Source organism: Nicotiana attenuata, unplaced genomic scaffold (assembly GCF_001879085.1).
Source record: "Nicotiana attenuata strain UT unplaced genomic scaffold, NIATTr2, whole genome shotgun sequence".
In the NCBI taxonomy this organism is placed as follows: Eukaryota; Viridiplantae; Streptophyta; class Magnoliopsida; order Solanales; family Solanaceae; genus Nicotiana; species Nicotiana attenuata.
Genome location: NW_017671296.1, coordinates 236,249 through 250,771, shown reverse-complemented (window position 1 = coordinate 250,771; position 14,523 = coordinate 236,249). Strand labels below are relative to the sequence as shown.

General features: G+C 34.2%; 2 protein-coding genes across 4 annotated transcripts; both read left to right on the top strand.

Annotated features, from left to right (window-relative positions):
- Positions 1–3,036: 3,036 nt before the first annotated feature.
- On the top strand, positions 3,037–6,608 carry LOC109207368 (B2 protein-like). 2 transcript variants are annotated; one of them, XM_019370270.1, is made up of 6 exons: positions 3,037–3,118; positions 4,077–4,642; positions 5,189–5,289; positions 5,778–5,861; positions 5,981–6,091; positions 6,188–6,608. In XM_019370270.1, the coding sequence occupies exons 2-6, from the start codon at positions 4,087–4,089 to the stop codon at positions 6,227–6,229; spliced, it is 894 nt and encodes a 297-aa protein (XP_019225815.1). In that variant the 5' UTR covers positions 3,037–3,118; positions 4,077–4,086; the 3' UTR covers positions 6,230–6,608. The 2 variants fall into 2 exon arrangements, with proteins under 2 accessions (XP_019225815.1, XP_019225816.1); XM_019370271.1 differs by lacking the exon at positions 3,037–3,118 and adding an exon at positions 3,144–3,226.
- An 871-nt stretch (positions 6,609–7,479) lies between these two features.
- LOC109207367 (protease HtpX homolog) lies at positions 7,480–12,564 on the top strand. Of its 2 annotated transcripts, XM_019370268.1 has the most exons (9): positions 7,483–7,814; positions 7,954–8,011; positions 9,264–9,331; positions 9,941–10,120; positions 10,515–10,611; positions 11,080–11,189; positions 11,288–11,421; positions 11,517–11,693; positions 12,363–12,564. In XM_019370268.1, exons 1-8 carry the CDS (start codon positions 7,593–7,595, stop codon positions 11,644–11,646), a joined length of 999 nt encoding a protein of 332 aa, XP_019225813.1. In that variant the 5' UTR covers positions 7,483–7,592; the 3' UTR covers positions 11,647–11,693; positions 12,363–12,564. The 2 variants fall into 2 exon arrangements, with proteins under 2 accessions (XP_019225814.1, XP_019225813.1); XM_019370269.1 differs by lacking the exons at positions 11,517–11,693; positions 12,363–12,564 and having other exon boundaries at positions 7,480–7,814; positions 11,286–11,365.
- The last annotated feature ends 1,959 nt before the right edge of the window (positions 12,565–14,523 follow it).

Below are 14,523 nucleotides of genomic sequence, written 5' to 3'. Positions count from 1 at the left end.
TAATGGCTGATTATTGTTCTTTCTTATCCTTCTTCGAGAATTTGTGATAGTTTCGCTGATGATTAGGAGGATCCTTCGTTTATGCTTTCCACATTATGTTTAGGCTCCAGAGTTGCAAGGAGATCCATAAACATGGTCTGATGCAACAACACATTTTCTCTAGTAACAAAAAAAAAATCGCAGCTGACCCTCTATGAGAATTTGGCCATGGGAGAACGCAAAAGAAAATGAATAACCTTTTTCTTGTTAAAGCCTTTAGCAATTAACATCAATCTAAAGATATATACAACAAGTGATTCCTTTATTGAAATTTCAAAAGACAAACTTTTTCATGAAAACATATCTTTGGCACTCGAGCATTTTATACTCTTGTCAACATATAAGTTTTAATAAAACTTATAAGAATTTTCTTAAGTGTCATTTTGCCAACAAATTTTGAAAACAAGATTTTTATAAAATTACATGACACTTCATAAGCAACAATTTAGAAACACATGGTGTCATCTTTCCCTCTTATGCCCACAAGTACGGATGCACATTTACAAATAATATAATGTATCAACTTAAGATATACTTTTAAAGAGAATCCCTCAAGAACAGTAAGTCTTAATCAACTTACCTCAACCTTCAAGCTCCAAAAATACTACAATGCTTCAATTGATTAAAATGCTTAAATATTGCCCACAATTCAGTATCTACCATTAGATATCCCAACTACATCAAAACAAATATGAAAAGATTCATAAATATTCATTTAGGCTTCATAATTCGGCAACAAGCCTTCAACCATCCCAAATTATCCAATAGGCTCACCCATTAGCCTATTCAATTCCATTCTTATCATTTAATACTCATTTTGAGTCATTAATAATACTACGTTAATTACCTAATTAACATTATCAAGTCAGTATTCATTGTCTTCTCCAACAAAACCCTAGGTTACACGAACACCCATTTTAAGAACTCGTGTTGCATCTTGTCCAAATGGTGATTCCCTATTCAATTCGTTCATCAATTACGTTATCAAGTCTATTGGAATCATTAGAAACTCAAAATAATCCCATTTATATCAATTCATCACTATTCATCTTCTTCTTTGCCCAAAATATCATTTTCAAGACCTACCCTTAGGGTTCATATAATATCCCATTACAACTTCATATAAAACTCATAAACATGCTACCCATACTCCAATATGACATATATATGAAGCTCAAGTGAAGGGATTACCTCTTGGTGGAAGAATATCACTTTTTCTCTTTTTGAAGTTCTTGAAGATTCAACCCATTTCTTATGGATTTGATCCATAATAGTGTTAGTGTTATCACCAAATGATATAATATAATCATCCTTGTACTAAAATAACTTACCTTGAAGTGTATCCAGGGTGGAAGAGCTCCTCATTCTCTCTAGAAATCAATTCAAAGTTGAAGAATTAACTTTTTCTCTCTATAAACCCCTTGTTTCAGCCCATTTAAAATGGCCCCTAAAGCTGCGTAGCCTACGCCTAAAACCTACGCAGGAGGCCTTTCCCTTGGCAAAATCTGAAATTGGTTGCGTAGCCTGCTGCGAAGCTGCACTACCACCTTCTGATAAAAGCTCATAACTCATTGTAGAAATATCCAAATGACGAACGGTTTGAAGAATTAGAAACTAGACACATAGACCTTTCATTTAATAGGTCATACACCATATAATACTTCATATCTTGAGATTTATGCTTGTTTGAAGTTAAGTCGTGTGCGAATTCACTTGAAACTTTAGCCCATCATATAATTTCCAACTTGACTTAGCCTTAGGGCTCTTCTTAGACCATAAACCATTTCTAATATACCTCATACACATATTATCATGTTCATGTGATATCATTTATATCATTAGCCCTTGCTCACACGCGAATTAATATAATTAACAATGCCGCTCTTCTTTAAACACTTCGAAATTTTTCGGGGTGTTGTAAAGTCGCATATGTGAATTCACCTTATAAATCGCATATGTGAAGTCATCTTATAAATCGCATTTATGAAATGTAACTTAATATTTATAAAGCGCAATTCTACTCTCATTTGAATCCCCTCCAATTAATGGTTAACAACTTAAGATTAAACCAATAAAGAAAACCAATAATAAAACTCTAATATAATGCTAGCTTAAGCAATAACTTGGGTTTAACAAAATTATATAATACCCCAACCACTCCCCAACTCATCAACATGGGGAACAGTGAATGTGGCCTGAATGTTGTAGTTTGTAGAGCACATGAAATAGAATCTAGACTGTATTTAATATTGTTGGAATCTGTTTTATTATCTTTTACTTATTTAAAATAAATTTAGAAACTTTTTAAAAGGAAGATGCAACCCTTTTTGGTTTCTTATATAGTTTTGAGACATGCCCAATAGCACACTAATAACATCACGATAAAAATTTATTCGCATCAAATATTTACAATAAGTTATAGCGCTACCTCTATTCACATACGACTCACTTGATTAGTATTCTTAACATTCAATTTTTCAGTTACACACTTTTTCACCATTTTATGTTCTTTGATTTTATTTATACAATAGTACATATTTGATTGTACTCGACATTTTAGATATTAATTTAAGCTCTCAAGTATTTTAATAACAATGGGAGAAACTATTGGATTAATTAATAAGTTAGTTTGATAAAAATATTACATTAACTAAATTTAAATAGTTAAAATAAACCTAAATTTTTCGAAAATTATAAAAATGTATAAAGTAATATTCTATCATCTTCATCTAACAAGCCATTTCTTCATTCTTTGTCTATTCGAAAAGATAGATACCTTCATATATTTAGATGCTTTTTAATATTAATCTTCTCATTTTGTCTTTAATAATATATTTTAATGAAGTTAGCATTGCATGATAAAAACCACTAAATACCAAAAATATTTTAACTTGTTACTCCATATATATTTGAAAAGAGTTTCTGTTCCAAGGGAATTTGAGAATAGGCATGGCAGTAATGTAATTTAGCTCATAAGTGTGGGCATCTCAGCTGAAAGTCTTGGCTATAAATATCCAAAAAGCTGGCCCAGCATCTCCTCTGTCGCATCTTCCGGAGTTTCGCAGCGTAGCAGATAAAGGTGACTCTCTCTCTCTCTCTCTCCAGATTTGGATCCCAAAATCTAGGGTTATTCTGAGTTGAAGATTTTTTTTTGGCTGATCTGCTAATTAAGCTCTCAATTTTCGTAGTAAGACTAGTTTTGAACTTCATTAATCTTTGATTACATGCATCTGTGCAAGTCACATCAGTTTATTGCTGCATTATAGTTAGCATTTCCATGTCGATGCTCTGATCTGTAATTCATTGGATCGCCATAGCTTGATGTTTTCTTAACTGTCCTGTCTAGGGCTTGATTTGAGAATTACTTTTCCTATAATCACATTTTAACTTATTCTTATTTGGAGAACTTGTCTGCTCTCACTGAAGTTAGTAATTTTACTGAAATTTTTTGTTGATTCAAGTCTTATTCTTAGGCAAACTCTTCTTTTTTTCCAGCTTTTACCTGTGGTAAAATTTCGTTGCTGTTATCTCTACAAGATAATTGACATAATAGTTGTTCTGTTGAAACTGCTTTCCACTAAGCATTGCTTCAGTCTTTGACTCGTCTTGCTATGATATGTATATAGGTTATACCTGTTACCTACTAGCTGGGAATAGGTTTTAGTCTTGTAAGTAAGTTGAATTTGAACCTTTTGCTTTTCTAGGAGTATTTTGACCTTATCAAAGGTGTATATGCAATTAAAAATGTAGAGAACTTCTAATCTTTTTATTATCATTATTATTAGAACTCTTTTTTTTCACTTTTATTTTATGATAATAACATGAGTTGAGCTTAAATGGGGAAACATGATCCATGAGGATTCATATAGCCGGCTGCTGTTTGGGAGTGAGGCGATGTTGTTGTTGTTGTTGCTATGATATGTATATAGCCTAAGTTTCTATGATGGACTCACTTGTCATGAGTACTTTAGGCTTTTTATCTGCTTTAGCTGAAAATATATTTTGTAGTGATTCTTGGGGTATGCTTTTATTGTCAGATATTGCAGCATGGATAGTCTTCACAGCTATTGGCAGTTTGGCGATGAGCTCCGAGGACAATCAAAAGTTTCGGAGGATCATCAATGGTCAACGGCTGCTATGAAATTGGCTCAGCAGATAAGGTCCAAGGGTGAGCGGAGGAATAACCTAGACCTTTCAAAAGGCTCATCTGAAATTAGGCCCAGGGATAATTTAGGGTTTCAGGAAGATAACAAGTGGGAAAGCCTTAACTTCTACATGTTGAATTTGGATACCAAGATGAATGAAAATACGTCGAAGAGTTCCATTACGAATGGCATGTACAACATGAATTCAGCTTATCTTAAACCCAACATCAACAACTTGGGAAATGTGTCTTTAAGCAAGTTCAACGTTGGGAACCACACAAAGGAAAGCAACAACAACAATAACAACAGTGAGAGCACCAATGGGAATAATGCCGCTGACAAGAGGTTTAAGACTTTGCCTGCTGCCGAGACGCTGCCCAGGAATGAGGTTCTTGGTGGATATATATTTGTTTGCAACAATGACACGATGCAGGAAGACTTAAAGCGCCAGCTGTTCGGTATTTCTCTAGCATCTTAAGCTATCTGCCTAAATGGTCTTGATTTTGTTACATGGAATATTATCATATTTATATCTTGTTAATACATAGGGTTATATAAAAAAACCTTTCTGCATTCTGATCCTTTTGATAAAAACTATGGATGGAATAGTGGTCTTATACCTTATTCTTTATTATAGAAGCAAACCATATGGAAATGATAATGAAAGAGTGATGATTGAAGGACACAAATGTCAAATTTTGTAACTTGTTCCTGTTTATATAAACATCATTTACCATAAAAAAAAAAGATCTGCTTTGTTTGAGTTGTCAGTTATTATGCATCTTATATCTTGTTTGCTTTTTGGTGTTTGTGGGTGCCTTGAGTTAGAACCACTTGCAAAGAAAGGAGATTGAGATCCTTATTGGATTTGAATCTCGAAAGTTCTAGGATTCTATTTGTGCCAATAAAGCAAACTGTTGATAAAAATTGAAGCTATTGATAAGTAGATGGTGATGAAAAAAGAAATTGTTTCCACTGTAACAAGTTCAATCATTCTTTCGCAGGTCTACCTCCAAGGTACAGAGATTCTGTGAGGGCGATAACACCAGGCTTACCCTTGTTCCTCTATAATTATACTACTCACCAGTTACATGGTATCTTTGAGGTTAGTTTGCGATATTTTTTGTTGTTACTGGTGTGACAATAGATATAACATCAACTGGTTTGCGCAATTAGCTAAAAGGCCTGAAATTATGAAAAATTGTAGCATACACACTCACGCCTTCATCCTTGGGAGGCTTGAACGTGCTTGCAGTGTGGACCTTAACTTTTTTCCCATGGAACAGTGAATACCTGTTCTTTCCATAGTTTTTTCCTTCTTATTTAATGTTAAGATTTCATTATCCTTCAAGCATAGTCGTTTGAAGAGTTGCTGTTTGCATTCTTTCTTATCACCAAAAAAAAAAAAAAAGCAGTAAGGAATTTCTTTTTGCAGTTTACGTGGTGAGGGGCCTTATTATATTACTGCCGTTTAAGTTGCTGGCCTCTTATTTTATACCTGTAAAAAATGAGCTATACTAGTTCTCTATTGCATGCTTCATTCAACGCATAGAATCTCCTCTTTAACCATTTCTTTAACAATTTTCTGGACAGGCAGCAAGTTTTGGAGGTTCTAACATTGATCCAACAGCTTGGGAAGATAAAAAGTGCAAAGGAGAATCAAGATTCCCTGCTCAGGTAAAGATATGAATCCACAATTTTTTTTTATTTCATAAAAAATGAAACAGCAATTCATTTTTTCTATAGGTATTTGATGCATCTGTATTGATTTTTGAGTTTCATGCATTTACACTTAGGTGAGGAGCCGTGTTAGGAAAATCTGTAAGCCATTGGAGGAAGATGCTTTTAGACCAGTTTTGCATCACTATGATGGTCCCAAGTTCCGTCTTGAGCTCTCCATACCGGAGGTAATATGAGAAATATTGTCATGGACTGTTTCCCCCACATGTGACAGTTATTGTAAGGTTGAAAATTGCTTATCTAAAAGCTTATTTGTTATGCAGACTTTGGACTTGCTAGACCTCTGCGAAAAAGCTGGTGTCTAGGAATGCTGAAGTAACGGACTAATTGGCATATACAAATTGTAGCAATGTATGTGAATGTTATAGGTTGTGTTGTGCTCGTCAGCGGTGTGCTTTCCGCAGATTTTCCAAAGCGCAAGCTTCGGTGGTAAGTCTGAAGGGACTTAATCGTAGGATTGTCTTTTGTAGCCAAATAAGTGTAATGATTCTCTGTGGAGATGTTTGCAAAGTAGCTTCACAAATCGTGTAGTAAGCTTGAGAAGTAATTATATGATTATGTAATGAGTAAAGATCGTATGTATTTCTATTTCTGCGTGGATTTCTGCTTAATCCAGTTTGTGCAGTGAATTCTGAACTACCTGTATTTCTGTCTTTTGCTGGCTGCAATGTTTTTGCCCACCAAGCTCAAGAGTACTAAATTGATGGTGAACAGGCTGTTGGGCTAAAAGTTTGTCAATTACTCAACTTCTGGCTCGGTAGGAGAATATGATTATGATTCTCTGAACGAAGAAAGAGAAGATGTCAATCACTTTGTTAAAGGAAAGAACACATGAATTTGGGTCTCTGCTATACTTGTACATGATGTTCCTTGATAAATAAAAATTCATAATTACCAACAAAAAAAAAAGAACAAATAATTTTATAGATGCGGGTTGTGATTATTATCTTACCTTCTTTATGATGCATAAACGGTGTAGCAGGGTTTTGGCCGTGCCTTGCAACAATCAGTAACAGATATTTTAAAAGCGGACAACAATTTTCTTTCATAACAAATTAGAAAGGCTTACATTCAATTGAATTGGAGAATACAACAGTATCGACTATCGACTTCAAAGGACGTTGGTCTAATTGTCTGAGATAAATGCATAAAAGGCGAGGCACTCAAGGGTATGGCGCTGGCCTTAATGGTTCATGAAATGAATGGAGAATCATGAAGTCTCAAGTTCAAATTGCATTTGGAGATAAACAACACAATGTGATCTCTTCTCATAATTATACTAGTAACAGTTATATCTTTAAAAATAACATAAATATATAATTACAAAATAATAAAAAAATGTAGGAAAAGATAAGAGTAAACTAAAAGCTTAAAGAAAGTAAATTTCATTGTACGAAAATTTGTTTACCGTTTTTGTGTAACTACAGATAAATTGAGATATTTAATTAAGAGCCGATATTTTTTTTAACAAGAGTCAAAGTCAAGGGACAATGAAATGGCGGGGAATAGTTACCAAGAGTACGGCTGTGGTCACAAACAAAACTACGCTTCCATAAAAAGAAACAAAGCCACCAAATATTGCGTGTGGCGACTTTAATTAAACCAATTAAAGGCTTGGATTAGAGAGCAGAGAGCAGAATTCAGACGCTAACAAATCCAGGACCTCCAATGGCTTCCGTTCCTCTTCCTATGGCAGTGGCACCACTAAATTTGTCATCTCTTTTCATTAACTCTTCCTCTAACAATCCTCCAATCAATTCACTTTGCCCTTTTGGATTGAAGAAGTTGGGGACCAATCCAACAAGGTTGAGGTCTTTTGTGTGTCGAGCTGCTTTAGTAACTTTTCGTGATTTGGACGCCGATGATTTCAGACATCCTCTTGACAGACAGGTAAAATGCATACTATGTTATTGGTACAGTTGTTTCTGCTTCTGTCTTCCTATAAAAAAGGAATAAGCAAATTTATTACGTTTTTGCATAATTTTAAGTTGATTTTGGTCTTTTGATGTTTAATTCTTATGTTGCGCAGAATACGTTGCTTTTGAGAGCAATACCTGGTCTCAACGACATTGGAAAAGCCTTACTTGGTAAGTGCTTTTGTTTACGAACCATGGTTGTTGAAGTTATGTAAATCGCCTTGTCTTAAAACATACCACTTTTATTATTTATTTTAAATCTACAAAATGTCAAATGTAAGCTTTGGACCACGTAGGTGAAACATTTTTATGGGTGAAGGTGAAACATAGGCGGATCTAAAGATTTGACATTTATGGTTGGGGAAAGTGCACAGTTAGCCACTAATTAGAGATGTCTTTACTCTTTAGCCACGGTTTAAAATGTATTTACTCTTTTTATCCGCCCGGACTAAAATACCCCTGTGCTAGACATGGGTGCTGTGTAAATATTAAGACATAGTGTCCTTAATTTCATGTGTCCGGTGTAAATGTTAAGGACACAGTGTCCTTAACTTTATAAGTGTTGTGTAAATATTAAGTACATGTTGTCCTTAACTTCATGAATGTTGTGTAAATATTAAGGACAAAGTGTCCTGTCATGTCCTTAACTTCATATATGCCGTGTAAATGTTAAGGACATGACGTCCTTAACTTCATGTGTGCAGTGTAAATGTTAAGGACACCATGTCCTTAATATTTACACAACAGTCATGAAGAAAGGGTAAAAACGTCTTTTCGCATTAATTTTAATAGAGTAGTGGCTATTTATGCTCAACATTAAAAATACTGGATAAAAAATAAATACTATGTTAAAAAGTGGCTATCCCATGCCATTTCTACTTTATGGTTCCTACAACAATAATAATTGGTTTCACAGTCGAATAGTTAGAAATATTTAATGAATATATATATACTTGGTCTGGGCAAAAACTGCTTGGTTCACGTGAAACCGTAACCAGTACTATAACCGTAACCTTGCTTTATGTGATAAATGTTGAATTTTTTAAGCCATCTCAGTTAGAAGCTTGAAATGTTAGGGATATCACAGTATTATTTGTATTGTTTAAATCTGCAACAATTTAGAGCGATGGCACTTTTACTTATTTATTTAAAGTCTGCAACAATGGGGAACCCTTCAGGTACTCTATGTATAACATCTATAAATCAATAAGGTGAAAAGGAAAATAACTACAATGAATATACTTGGTTGCGTAGAAGTTCACCTGGAAAAAAGTGCCTTACTATCCTGTCATCTTGACATAGCATGGAAATTGGGGCATTATTTAAGTAATAATGAGTTTTTATGTTAAGGCTAATTGCTTTTTCTTTTCGTGACAAATGGTTGAAGTCAATCTGTATATCTGATCTGAAGATGTTATTGCAGGGAGTGTTTCGGAGCAAGTTATGCTTCTGGAGAACATAGGGACATCAGTTCTTGTTTCTGAGAATCAGGTCATTCATTTTTCAGTTTAGACCTTTATGTGATAATGACTTAATCCACGTTGCTGTTAGATCTTTTCATAGCACTTCTTCCTATGCTCTATGGATGCTTACTTGTGTAGTAGAATCATCTCTCGAAATCACATAAAATTGTCAACTTCCGGTTGGCCCCCCTTGTCGATGGTTGTTTACCTTTTATGGTCTCAATAACTTGTTTCTACAGCCTTCTCATATACTGATTGACATCCCTAATTATGTTTATGGAGCAGATTATTCTTTAATTCTCATATGCTTGTAATTGGTTTTTCTAAAAAGGTTTTGATAGTCTTACTACGTCAGCTTAACAGTTGCTCATATACTTCATAAGTAAATGGATTACATCTTTGAGGAGTAAAACTTTCTTCCTTCCAGATTTATCTCTAGTCGGATTTCCTTGTCTTAATCATCATATTCAGCAACTCTGAGTTCTTCTTTGAGCTTGTATTGACTACTATGAACTAGCTTCTCACGTTTATTAGTATGTGGCCTGGGACCTCGTGCTGGTTCCAACGTACTTTGCCGTTAAAGATTAAGAGGTCAGAGAAAATTTCTCTCATCTAACTGATTTGGCATGTCTTTCAGCTGCCTGAACTTCATCGCTTAATGGTTGAGGCTGCTAGAATACTCAATATTGAGGCTCCTGACTTATATGTACGTCAAAGTCCTGTACCCAATGCATATACTCTGGCTATCAGTGGTAAAAAGCCTTTTGTAGTTGTTCATACAAGCCTTGTGGAGCTGCTGAGTCGAAAGGAATTGCAGGTCTTGATTCTTTCTTTAACTTAAAATAACTTTCAAATCATTGCTGTTATTATCTGCTCTTGTGGTTCTTGTATGCATTTTCAAAGAAAAGGCAGGTATCAGTTAAACCATAAGATTCTAAGATTGCTTGAAACTTTTTGTTAGTATATCCTTATGGCAGGTTTAAGAATTATTTGACAATCTTAATGTACTTCGATTTGTCTTTCTTATTTTTCTTTTTCATGTATTAAATCATCCTAACAATTTTAGCTAACTCGAATTCTCAAGCTCAGGATGTGATTCTTTCACTTTTGTCTTCTGTAGTTCCTTAATTTTCTTCTCTATTTCAACTTATAATTTTTGTTGCATATTTTTTATTTGCCTCTTTTATGTCCTTTGTTGTTTTAAATTCCAGGCAGTCTTGGCTCATGAGTTAGGTCATCTCAAATGTGATCATGGTGTGTGGTTGACATTTGCAAATATTCTCACTCTCGGTGCCTATACTGTTCCTGGTATGACTTACATTCTACTTTGCATGACACAGAAAATTGCAACAGCAACAGAGAATCCAGCCATTTCTGGCCAATAAACACTCAAAGGGCTAGGATACAGAAGTTAAACAATAGATAACATAGGCGATATTAGTAAGTTAACCATGTTAAATATCAGCTAGAAGTAGCAAGTATTACTATATTCGTATCACATAATTCTTATAGAAGTGCTTCAACATGAATGGGTTGAGAACTGATCTCTTTACATATTAATTTCTATATTTTACCGGATGTCCCCGAAGGGGGACTATATCAGATATACCAAAATGTATAGTTATGTAAGTTTAGGTAAGTGTTGCGCAAAGCTTTTATCTGTGAATCATTTGTTTCGTAGCTGCTAGCATGTATTATATGGGAAAATAATTAAGTAGCTGCAAGCAAAGACGGGCTTCAGTTTCAAATGATTTCGAATTCTTTTTCCACCCACAGGTATTGGTGGTTTGATTGCTCAGAGGCTTGAAGAACAGCTCTTTCGCTGGCTTCGAGCAGCAGAACTCACTTGTGATCGTGCAGCACTTCTTGTTGCTCAAGATCCAAAGGTAGAGGAATCCCAAACAGTAAATTCACATTTTAGGGCATTAACCACATCAGAAAATCTTATCCATGAATTTCCTTCTTTTTCATGCTCCTACAAGAGGTGGTCGTTTCAGTACTAATGAAATTAGCTGGCGGCTGCCCATCTCTGTCGGATCAACTGAATGTGGATGCATTCTTAGAGCAAGCTCGCTCTTATGAAAAAGCATCATCAAGCCCAGTCGGGTGGTATATTAGGTATATATAGTTATCTTGTATCTTGAGATAGTTCGGCTTGCAATTTTGTTATTTTCTTGAACTCTTTTAAGTTCTTCAACGTGCTTTCTCTTCAGAAATGCTCAAACAAGACAACTTTCACATCCACTCCCTGTTTTACGTGCACGTGAGATTGATGAATGGTCGAGAAGTCAAGAGTATAGGTCTCTTCTTAAGCGTGCAATACAGACTGCGCAAAAAGTTTAGAACTGCATGAGGATGAACGTCAAAACTGAATACATGTAAATATCCAGGTATATATGGTTTACTCTTCTATGCACTAATGTCTAGAATTCGGAGCTTTTTGTAAATGTTTTAGTACTACACATTCTTCCATTTTGGATTGGGTTAGAGGGGTTGTTACTAAAGGTCTGAGGAGCATTTACTTTGGCTAGGTCTGTATTAATGCTACTAGCTGAGCAGGATGCCATTTGAGAAAACCCTGTGGATATAAACCAGGAAAAAGTGCTTCTTGTGTATGGTTTACAGTAGTGGCAGATCTAGAGGGGTTCCACAGGTTCAGCAGACTTATGACTATCAGCTCGGACCCTATGTATATATATGTGAAAATCAAGTATACATTAAGTTAAATGTGTATTTCAGCCCCACTCTCACCTCAAAACTATAGTATCAAAATCTTAAAAGCCGCCACTATTTTAATTACAAGCGTTATTTCTATCAAATCCATCGATGAGATTTTGCGTATCCCTTTTCTTCCTCCTCATAACTACATTTGTTAAAAGATGACGGGAAGGTTTCCTGCCTGTCAATGGCAGTTAATGAGAATTGGTATCATCAAATAGCATACATTGTGGTCTTATATGGCATGCGACCTTTAATTTTTCTTTGCTTTGTAAGTCATTGTTTAGTAAGGTTCTTGTAGTCTCTTTTGAGCATCTTCGTCCAAACATACAATCTTGCAGGATTATAGGGTACAAGTGCAGCTGCTCAGGGCGCAGATTTTACGTGGAATATAAACCTACTTCATCAGTTGATGAATTTACCATTGTAGTTTCAGTTGAAGTACTAGATTTGAGTATATTTCCTCGGTTAATATAATGTAGAAGAGGTATGATCTGAATTTGTATAGTTATTAGCTATGTGTATATCACCAATAGCTCTGTACATACATCTATCTATATCTATATATCTATATATATATATATATATACTATATTAAAAGTGGGAAGCCCTTAACTAAAAAGTAGAATTACTAAAATACCCTTTTACATTATTTACATATCCTACCTATAAAAAAAACGTATTCCTGCAAAGAGTTGTCAAGCCAATGCTAACAGTCACAACTATTCATTTTACCATGCCAATGCTAACAATCACAACCGTTCCTTTTAAGTATTCACTATACATGTGCATTTGTGTATATGGTATGTTTCTTCTTCGTCCTTTCTTTCTTAGTTTTCGTGTTCACATTTTGGCGGATATTGTTATTCTTGCTTTACTTCACTGAATGTTTATTTTCATTTACTCTAATTAATAAATCAATATTTATATTTACACTGATTATTTATGTTTTTGCAGATTTGTGTCTTTAATTATGAGTATACAATAACCTTTTCTTTTAATGAGTATATTGGTTATTTTCATGTTAATAGTCTGTCGAGAATAGTACCATTTTTAGTTGGCGGTTTATTGTTGGACCATTGTCATATATTAAAGCAGATATGTAATCAGAAAAAGTTGATTGTCCAACAATATAGTCTTTTTTCTTGGATTATCAATATGACTTTTATTCTTAAGTTTATCCTCTACGTACGTTTCTGGATTCATCCGTTAACAAATATTAGTACTAAAAGCAAATGTTTTAGTCTTTCATTATGTGCTTATGATCTGTTTTCGCTTATGCATATTGCCGTGTATACAAAGATTAGTTGGTGGGAATAAGTTTAACTAAAAATTTTAAAAGGCATTCTGCATTATTTGTTAAGTAGGATGATAAAACAGTTTAAGTTTGGTAAATAAAATAAATCGTTAATTTTGTTTGATATTATAAACTCATTTGTTATCATAATATTTTAGATATTTATATCATCTACTCTTTGCATACATTGATCTTCTTAACTATACACTATGTTTACAATGAAGTTCTATTTTACGTTCTTGCAAGTAAAAGAAATAAATATTTTTTTGAAAGATATTCCATATGAATTATGGCTCTGCTATTATCTGCAGTAGTCTATAGGCATATATGGGACTTTTCTCTTAATTTAATCTTACTTGATTACCCAAATTTTATTCAGTAAATAAAGGACTCATTATGCAATTCAAACCTTCATATCTACAAATGAGATTATAAGTCTAAACACTTATTTTTATATAAATAAATATTAATTGTAGTTGTATATGAAGAAGATGTGCATGATGTGTTGGTTTTTAAAGTAATGTGTGAACGTGAAATGGAGGAAAAAATATATTTGAAATGATTCCTTTTTATAATGGAACTTTGTTCCTTACTAGAAAGAAAGAGAAAGAGGGGTGTTCCTCAAGCAAACTTATACCGATTATCATCATTGAATCGGTTCCTTTGAAAACATTGTAAATCGAATGGGAGAGCAGAAGTTTACATTAGGGTTCCATGTTTGTGAAGGAGAGCAAGGGTTCTTTCATTACAGTTGAAAATGACCCGATGAGTCTTTCTAGAACAGTAACCCATTATTTATATATTGGGCTTCAGTCATCGGCTGAACATGAAAGTGGGCTAAAATACAAAATGGCCCAAAAATAAAAGAATACAGCTATAGGCTAATTAAATAAACTTATACAAAATATCAATGTTTGTGTTTAGGCTTAGGACCAACTTACCCATACTTCTCAAGGTCCTCTAGACATAGCATCATACTTTAATAAACTGAAAGTGTTATGGGATGAATTGGGGGTAATGTGTACTAACCATGGTCAAAGGTGCACTTGTGCTGCCAAACCTGGGATCATACAGGAGGATGAAGAGAATAGGTTATTCCAATTCCTCATGGGCTTAAATGAGACATATATGAGGGTAAGGAGCAACTTGCTTATGATGCAACCTCCTCCTAGTCTTGACTGTGCCTATAATATTCTCCTAAATGA

Excerpts from the sequence above, each read along its gene's own strand:
- LOC109207368 (XM_019370270.1), top strand. The coding sequence starts at position 4,087 with ATGGATAGTCTTCACAGCTATTGGCAGTTTGGCGATGAGCTCCGAGGA. Across the intron at positions 4,643-5,188 it reads CTTAAAGCGCCAGCTGTTCG|GTCTACCTCCAAGGTACAGA; the intron begins GTATTTCTCTAG and ends ATTCTTTCGCAG. Across the intron at positions 6,092-6,187 it reads TTGAGCTCTCCATACCGGAG|ACTTTGGACTTGCTAGACCT; the intron begins GTAATATGAGAA and ends TTTGTTATGCAG.
- LOC109207367 (XM_019370268.1), top strand. The coding sequence starts at position 7,593 with ATGGCTTCCGTTCCTCTTCCTATGGCAGTGGCACCACTAAATTTGTCA. Across the intron at positions 10,612-11,079 it reads CGGTGCCTATACTGTTCCTG|GTATTGGTGGTTTGATTGCT; the intron begins GTATGACTTACA and ends TTCCACCCACAG. Across the intron at positions 11,422-11,516 it reads CCAGTCGGGTGGTATATTAG|AAATGCTCAAACAAGACAAC; the intron begins GTATATATAGTT and ends CTTTCTCTTCAG.